The sequence below is a fragment of the Mustela nigripes genome, chromosome 2 (assembly GCF_022355385.1).
Source record: "Mustela nigripes isolate SB6536 chromosome 2, MUSNIG.SB6536, whole genome shotgun sequence".
Lineage (NCBI taxonomy): Eukaryota > Metazoa > Chordata > Mammalia > Carnivora > Mustelidae > Mustela > Mustela nigripes.
This window is the reverse complement of record NC_081558.1, coordinates 15,268,728-15,277,467: the sequence shown is the minus strand read 5'-3', so window position 1 is coordinate 15,277,467 and position 8,740 is coordinate 15,268,728. Positions and strand designations below refer to the sequence as shown.

General features: G+C 43.9%; 1 protein-coding gene across 1 annotated transcript in view; it reads right to left on the bottom strand.

Moving 5' to 3' along the window:
- Nucleotides 1–462: 462 nt before the first annotated feature.
- The window catches only part of KIF15 (kinesin family member 15), a 71,116-nt gene continuing 62,838 nt past the window's right edge, over nt 463–8,740 (bottom strand). The window contains exons 31-35 of the mRNA XM_059389534.1: nt 6,147–6,219; nt 5,645–5,682; nt 1,769–1,934; nt 1,417–1,548; nt 463–1,081 (exon numbers count right to left, since the gene is read on the bottom strand). Coding sequence (XP_059245517.1) covers nt 1,019–1,081; nt 1,417–1,548; nt 1,769–1,934; nt 5,645–5,682; nt 6,147–6,219 — 472 coding nt within the window. The 3' untranslated portion in view covers nt 463–1,018. The remainder of the gene's footprint in view (nt 1,082–1,416; nt 1,549–1,768; nt 1,935–5,644; nt 5,683–6,146; nt 6,220–8,740) is intronic.

Here is an 8,740-nt window from a genome sequence, read left to right as displayed (position 1 = left end):
GATGTGGGGCTCGATCCCAGGACCCTGTGATCATGACCTGAGCCGAAGGCAGAGGCTTTAACCCACTGAGCCACCCAGGCGCCCCAGCCAGGGTCTTAAATAAAAATTAGACAAGCTGAACCAGCAATTCCACTCCTGGCTATCTGTCTGCTCAAGCCACAGGAAACGCAGGTCCCCAGCAAGACGGGTACACAAATATTTACAGCAGCGTTATTCATAAGAGCTCCAAATTGCCAACAAGCTCAAATCTCAGTAAACGCGGCATCTCCGCACAACAGGGTATGATTCGCAATGAAAAGGAATGAAGTGATGACACACTAGGAGTTACTTGAGGGCAGGAGGGTTTGTTTGCTGTGTTCGCGGATGACCAGGGCAGGTAATAGGTACTTATTAAGTCCATGGTGAATGGACATGTCTTTAATCTGGCGCTCCCAAGTGAGAATAAAGCACTTCATTAAATGGTTAATTTTTAAGAGATTTTATTACATTTTGAAAAATGCCCATATTTACAGTCATAAAAAAATGCTCAGGAGAATACTTAAAAAGTTAAGAATACAAAAATAATCTATATTAACAAATTTGCCTATCCTATATGCTACGCTACAGGATTAACATCATGGCAAGTTTTGAAGTCACCACATACCATTAGAGCTTCCACTACAAGACTCGAAGATTCTGGTGAGTATATCTAAGGAAAAAATAACCTGGCCAACAACCACTGTAAATCTTAACTATGGCTTTTTATTTTAAAATGGCAAAAGGTTTCCCCAGTATTTACAGTTGATTGAAAGCTTTGAAATGGGATGGTAACTTTGAAACAGCAGACTGCCGACTGCCATACGGTGAGGACGGATGCAGAACACGCATCGGAAACTTGAAGGTCAGCCCCCAAAGCCACATACTCATTTAGTAATTACACTTCTTGGTTCAGCTGTTAAATGCGCTGGGGTAGGGCTTACTTTTGCAAGAGGAAAGTCTCCAGAAAGGTGATGCCTAGGTAGGTAGTTGCCCAAGATCCTTAAGATTCATTCCTTTTCTTTTCTTTTAAAAACACATTTTCAGCACGCAACTTTTCTGTCTCCTAAGAAGTAAATTTAAAAAAAAAAAGGAAAAAAGAAAAGAAAAAAAATTAAGACTCAAATGCTTACAGGAAGTTATTCTTCGCATTCATTAAGCTTATATTAAAAATTAAGACTACAGCTTTCAATTTGTAAACTACTTATAACATTACACAAGAACCTGATTATGTAGCAGTCTGACAATGGACTGAATTAGGCTTGGAATAATGACTATTTTTTTTTTTAATTCAGTAAATTCCCCGAAGGAAGCATAAATGCGATTTGATGAGGACACAACTCTAGTGAAACAATCATTCTAAGACCAGGCTGAGTGTCTTTCAGGCCTGTCAGAGCTTACCTCGGCGAGCCGGACGTTCTCTTTCTTCAGCCGCACCACGTACTGAATCTTCTGATGCAGGTTTTGGTGACCGACCAACTTCCCGTTCTCCTCAGCAAGACACTCCACCTGCTTCCTTAACATTTCCATCTCCTGCAGGCAAATCAATCCAGGGAGGGGGAAAATGAGCTGCTCTTAATTCTGCTTTTACAATCACATTGTTTCCGGCCTCCCCAGAGCACAGGGCGCCAGGGGGCCCAGGTTCCCGGCTCTCCCGGTCAGTGATCCCTGCGCGCGCCCAAGCGACTCAACCACGGACGCCCCCTCCCGGGCATGCCCCGAGCATAGGAAAACGAGCAACACACAAATGCACCTGGAATATTCTCTCCTTTTCCTCATACAGCTCTTCCAGCTTTGACCTCAGTTGCTCCTTCTCTTGGAACGCTTTAGATTCCAAAGTCCGGGTTCGCTCGACTTCCTCAGCCATTCTAAGGCAGTCCATCTCTTTGTTCAGGAGAGTACTCTGGACTTCTTCTAGGCTGTAACAACAAACAGCGGTTTGTGGGATTCCAAAGGCAAATAACTGCAACAGTATTCAAATGAGAGAGGTTTCATGCAAGCCCAGAATTTTGATTTGAAAGCGTCACAAATATTCAGCCCTCCCCTAGTGACGGCATGGGGAGATAACAAGGGATGCAGATAGGCTTTTTTGGGTTATCTTACCCAAGACTTTCATTTTGGAAAACTCCTCAAACCATTTTCTTTCTTTCTTTCTTCTTCTTCTTCTTCTTCTTTTTTTTAAAGATTTTATTTATTTATTTGACAGAAAGAGATCACAATTAGGCAGAGGCAGGCAGAGAGAGAGAGGAGGAAGCAGGCTCCCTGCCGAGCAGAGAGTCCAATGCGGGGCTTGATCCCAGGACCCTGGGATCATGACCTTGAACTGAAGACAGAGGCTTTAACCCACTGAGCCACCCAGGCACGGCAAACCATTTTCTAAATCATAAAAATTTTAAATGGAAACTTCTAGATCTGGCCCCTTTGGAGCAAATGTAATTTAAGTATTATTACAGTATGCATGGTTTATTCAATGTCCCATATCTTAATTCTTTTGGATTTAAAAAAAACTGATTCTCAACCATAGGGCACCATTCATTTCTTCAAGGATGTGCTATTCAGAATTCAGACACTATACAACTATCAACTAAAAAGAAAAACAAGGAACAAAGTTACCATGGAATTACATAGGACTGCACTGCTTTAGGGTGCCTGGGTGGCAGGTTAAGCATCTGTCTTCGGCTCGGGCCATGATCTCAGGGTCCTGGGATCAAGGCCTGCGTCGGGCTCTCTGCTTGGCAGGGAGCCTACATCTCCCTCTCTCTGCCTGCCTCTCTGCCAAGAGGCCACAAGCAAGCAAAGCAGAAGAATGGGAAGGGTATGGGTCCCTGATGGCATTACTCAGTCAATGCACCTCCAGACCTCTTGTGATACGAAATTAAGCATCTCCTGCCTATACCTGTTAGCGTGGAATTCAGTTCCTTGTAGCTTTTTAAGCATCCTCACATACACAAACAGATAATTTTTTAAAAGCTTTTACTTATTTATTTGACAGAGAGAGATCACAAGTAGGCAGAGATACAGGTCGAGAGAGAGAGAGAGAGAGAGAGAGGAGGAAGCAGGCTCCCTGCCAAGCAAAGAGCCCGATGTGGGACTCCATCCCAGGACTCTGAGCCGAAGGCAGAGGCTTAATCCACTGAGCCACCCAGGCACCCACAAATAGATAACATTATTGTGAGAATCACTGCTGTAGGTTGAGACTGATAAAACTGGGTGTGCCACTTTCTTTTTTTTTTTTTTATAACTTATATTTTTTTTAAAGATTTATTTATTTATTTGACAGAGAGAGATTACAAGTAGGCAGAAAGGCAGGCAGAGAGAGAGAGGAGGAAGCAGGCTCCCTGCTGAGCAGAGAGCCTGACGCGGGGCTCGATCCCAGGACCCTGAGATCATGACCTGAGCCGAAGGCAGCAGCTTAACCCACTGAGCCACCCAGGCACCCCGGGTGTGCCACTTTCTACTGTGTGCTTTCCTTGCCCACAGAGTGAGGTCCTGTATCTTCTAGGGACAGTGTGTCACTGGAGACTCTTGGTTCCTAGATTATGAAATAAATTACATGCCAACTGAGCTTTTATTCTTTTTGCGAGAATGTCTAAAATAGCTATTATTTCTGAAAGAGCTGCAATTCTACAAACTGCACAGCGGGATTCTCAGAGATCCTGTAAGTGAGCCGTGTTTCCACCCTAGCTCTACAATGATTGAGCGCTTGGGAGCCAGTCCCTGAACTGCTCATACGTACAGCAAAGCATGGAATGAGTTCTGTTCCACAATACCCTCTGATGCTATAAAGCCAATAACTGGGTAACAAATCTTTACACAAAATGGGTGGTCTTTGTCAGTTGATCGCTAGAAAGAATTTGTGACTGGGGCGCCTGGGTGGCTCAGTGAGTTGAGCATCTGCCTCTGGCTCAGGTCATGATCCAGGGTCCTGGGATCGAACTACACATGGGGCTCCCTGCTCGGTGGGAGGCCTGCTTCTCCCTCTGTCTGCTGTTCCCCTTATAACGCTCTCTCTGTGTCAAATAAATAAAATCTTAAAATTATCTGATGACAGATAATCATGTAATTTTTGACATGCTAACTTGAATGGAGTTCAAATAATTGCATGACAGGACTCAACAAAATTCCAGTTGCTGCCATTTACTTACTATGTGAATGCGATTTCTCAGCACTTACAGCTATAAAAACAGAAAGTAGGAACAGAGGGGATCCTGAATGCTGTCTCATTCCAGAATTAAGTATAACAGAATGAGTAACTAAAGCTAAAATGCACTGGGAGATGAATTTCCATTTAAATATTACTACATATCATAATTTATAAAAAGTTTTAATAAATAAAGGACACCACGATTAATAATAATTGAAATGAAAACTCAATCCAGAAGAAAATACAGCACTAGAGCCAGCTATACAAATACAAATTAATTTCACAACACAAGAAACTTTAACAAATGACTTCCCATTTATATATATATATTTGCTGCCTAGTGATATGGTAGGGTAATCAACAAAAAATTTGCCCAAAAATGTATTAATTAGGACAATTAATAAATTAGGATATAATTCTGTGTAGGTATGAAGCGGAAATTCAATTTGAAAGGACAAAGGAACAATGTACGATTTTTGATTTAGGAATTTGTTCCTGTATCATTAAAGTAGAAAGTAGCAGGTCAGTTGGATAGAAAGTAGCAGGTCAGTTGGATACTTTGAAGAGAACACTACTGGAGCTTTATTTCTATGGCCAGTTCAAGGAGAGGCTCTCTACAGGACAATGGCTGGAACAAAACTGGAGAGGTGTCCGAAGTGGAATCTGAACCCACACCTTTGTTGCAGAGACCAGAAGGCCGGACCATGAGAAGCAGGAACTGGAGTCTATGACTAAGACCATTTGGCCACCCTGACACCAAGAACTTTATTCCTACATGGTACTATTTTCAGTATGTGAGAACTTCTACCCTTTGCTTCGATTTAAAGTTTCAGTGAGAAATTTTAGACATAAAGTCGACTCCAAAAAATGTGCAGAAGGGTACATGGTGTTTCAAAATTCTCTTAGGAGGTTTGGGGTGCTTGGGTGGCTCAATTGTTGGGCATCTGCCTTCGGCTCAGGTCATGATCCTAGGGTCTTAGGATCAAGCCCTGCTTCGGGATCCCTGCTCAGCAGGAAGCCTGATTCCCTCTCCCCACGCTTGTGTTCTCACTCTCGCTGTCTCTCTCTGCCAAATCAATCAATGATCAATCAATCAATCATTCTTTTAGGAGGTTTAACAAGTGAAAATGTTTGAGGCCCTCTTCTCTGGATGAATATTCAGAATATACTCTCTTCCTAATGTTTTACCATTTTATTTGTTAATACCAACCAGTTTATATATTTTGAACTCAATAGGAAAGAGAGTGTATTTCCCTCATCTAAGAATGAGGTGAGTTTATAAGATTCCATAAATTCATATGAGAACTAGATGAAAAAATTAAAATCCTCTTTACAGAACACATAGGAAAGAGACCCAAGGTTTTAAATTGGAGGAAACCAGAAGAAGGAAAGGAGTTACTTACCTTGTGGATATAGTATTTCTTCCCTTAGAGGAAAAGAAATTAAAGACCTACAAGAACTTGAATTACAAAACTGTGAACTTACTCTGCTTTCATTTTCAGCATTTCTTCAACCAATTTATTCTGTAATAAGATAAAAAGAAAAAGATGGCTTTTTACCATTGCTAAGAAAAAAATTATAGTAAGCAGTCCACTCTCCCTCATAGTAATGAGATCACTTAACCCAATATCCTCTTCCACATCCCAATGGTGTACCCCTTCAAGGGGGTGCCTGTCTCTTAAGACTTCACGCACCACGCCCTCTGAGGCCTCCCATGGGCACCCTATACCTGCTTTTATTCTACATAGAAAACTCTGTGTGGGGATGCCGGCAGGAGGCTATTCGCTGAAACACGAAGACAAATTCACTCTTATTTCATCAACAAGGTCTCAATATTGATGGTAAATATCAAACTCAATAGTGAGAATATATCAGAGACAGAAATTTCAAGAGTAAAATGGTTTCTAGAATCTATAACCACAAATGCTAAGTAGAAAAGCATTTCTCAGACAAGAAACATTACATTAAAAAAAAAAAGAAGTCGTACTTTAGCAAGTCTTTCTTTGATCATTTCCTCTTGTTCATTCTTCAGCTGTTGATGATCTGGACGATTCTGTTCACTGCAGAGATGAGAAAGGGAGGCTGGGGAAGTGTGGTTAGGCATATCCAAGCATCACCTTCCTATCTGCTGTAGGCAGCAATGCCAAGTTACGCAATGCAAAGCTAACTCTGGTGATTAAGTCAAGTTAGCACAGGTCACACGTGTGACTGATATGTGGGAATGAAATAAGGCACCTCCCCGGAATTCAGGACGCCTCCCATACAAAACTGAGATGAGCAGAGCTGGGAAATGCAATCGAGGCCTGGTGGAAAGTAAAGCAGAAATGGAGCCAAGAGTGGTACCATATGAAGATCAAATGTGAGTGAAGGCAGCTGAGACAGGCGGTCCAGAAGCCTGGTGATCAGCTGGGAGGGGGCATCTCTGGGTGTGGGAAGGGTTCCTCAGGCCAGCCTTGCACATGGGAGCCCCAGCACCCCCTTTGCTGGGATTTCAGCATCCGATGGCAATTTTCTGATGGCGCTCTGGCATCCCGTGTATGCCGACACCAGGAAGGGGATTCCCTGGGCACTGGACATAGATCTTTTCATGGAAAAGGAATGTTCCTCTAAATAAAGGAAATTACATTCTGGACGTTGCATCAGTGTCATGTGAATCTGATTAATGGGAAGACCATCTGTGAGCTTGACCAGGGCAGGATCATACACTGAGTTTCTGCGGGCAGCCCCTGCACCAAGGGGACATCCCCCAGGAGAACCTGCCTGAACGCCACAGACTCCTCTAGAAATATCTCTCACTGATGAGCAAAAAATCGTTTCTTGAAGGAAAACAGAAGGTCCAGTAGTTTCTTTCACTTAATGAATCTGGCAGCCTAGATAGAAACGGTAATGAGACCTCAGTGAGGAAAATGCCTGAAACCATTAGAGAAGTGTTGTCTATGCTCTAACCCAAAAGTGGGTAAACTTTTTCCATCAAGAACCAGACAGAAAATATTCTGGACTTTGGGAGCCACGGGGGTCCCTGTCACAGCTATTCTGCTTGGCTGTCATAACACCAACACAGTAGCTAAATGAAAGCACGTGGCTCGGCTCTAGTAAGACCTTGTTGATCAGACAGACTGCGGGCCTGATCTGACCCCCGAGCCAGTTTCCCCCCCTCTGATCTTTCAGGAAGGAGGCTCTGTATGGCTCCTCAGAAGGGACACGTGGCTCTGTGAGCATTTTTAGTTGTGATTTTATAAATGAGCTAGAAACGTTCTATGTTCCGTGTTCAAACCAGCTCTTGACAAAAGACAGTGTACGAGTACAGGGCTGTTCTCTGCACAGGGGAGCGTGTGAGCAGCTCACACGGGAGCATGTGAACAGGTGAGCAGACCACAGACGGGCCACATCAGAATGGGCTAGAAGGGGCCGTGGCTACTAAACTGAGCATGTCCAGTGCCCCCGGACACCCGGAGAAACGTGTTCAGGAGCAGCCTGTCAGCACAGCCACCGCTACCATCCTCGAGCATCTGCTGTCTTAGTGAAGGCGCGGACAGTGTATCTTAGGGCTGCTTCTGGACGGGGAAAGGGAGCGCGTCTGCCCGAGACCACTGGCAATGGTAGGAACAGCAGACACCCCTAATCTGGGAAGTTGAATTCAGTCAGGGCCTTCATCCCACATGGAGACCGCCCCCTTGATTCACTTCAACTTGCTGCATAATTTTCCAGACCACCCTCAACTCAAACCCCTCTGGCAAGTTCACAAAAGGTCAAGATCATAAGTCTACCCCATATACGTAATATCTGCCACTTCTTGGGTGACACCCCTCAGCCAAGCACTGTAACCAGCACTTTACCCACGTTATTTTTAGTCTTTATAACACCTTGTGAGGGGTGTCTGGGTGGCTCAGTGGGTTAAAACCTCTGCCTTCAGCTCAGGTCATGATCCCAGGATCCTGGGATCGAGTCCCTCATCGGGCTCTCTGCTCAGCAGGGAGCCTGCTTCCTCCTCTCTCTCTCTCTGCCTCTCTGCCTACTTGTGATCTCTGTAAAATGAATAAATAAAATCTTAAAAAAAAAAAAAAAACCAACACCTTGTGAGAGAGAGACATTGTTTTCTTCATTTTATGCCTCAGGAAACTGAGGCACTAGAAGTTAAAAACTGTGTTCAAAGTCACAGGACTTTCAAGGGTCAGAGACAGGACAGAGCCCGGATGTGACTGCCCGTGACACTATGTCATGCCATTAGCAAATACAACTAGAAAACTGCCACAGCTAAAGGCAAACCACGTGCACAGATACCCAAGCCCAAGGGAGCACTCCTCTGGAAAGCTCCTTCCTGCGCAGGGGCACTCCCTGGAGTCATGAAGCAAAATCATCTGGTAGGAAATCCTCCCTTTTCCTGCTGGACCTCTGGAACCTTGTCCTGTCGAGGTCATAGCTTCCTCACCCCATGTACCTTTCCTGTCAAACAGCAGTAGACAGTTGGGTTCAAAAGCTTCACATATCTGAAATTCATTTTTAATAGCTCCACAACAACACAAAGGTTAACAGAGTAGGCAAGATCATGAAGGCTTTAATATCCCATTCTGGAAAAAGCAG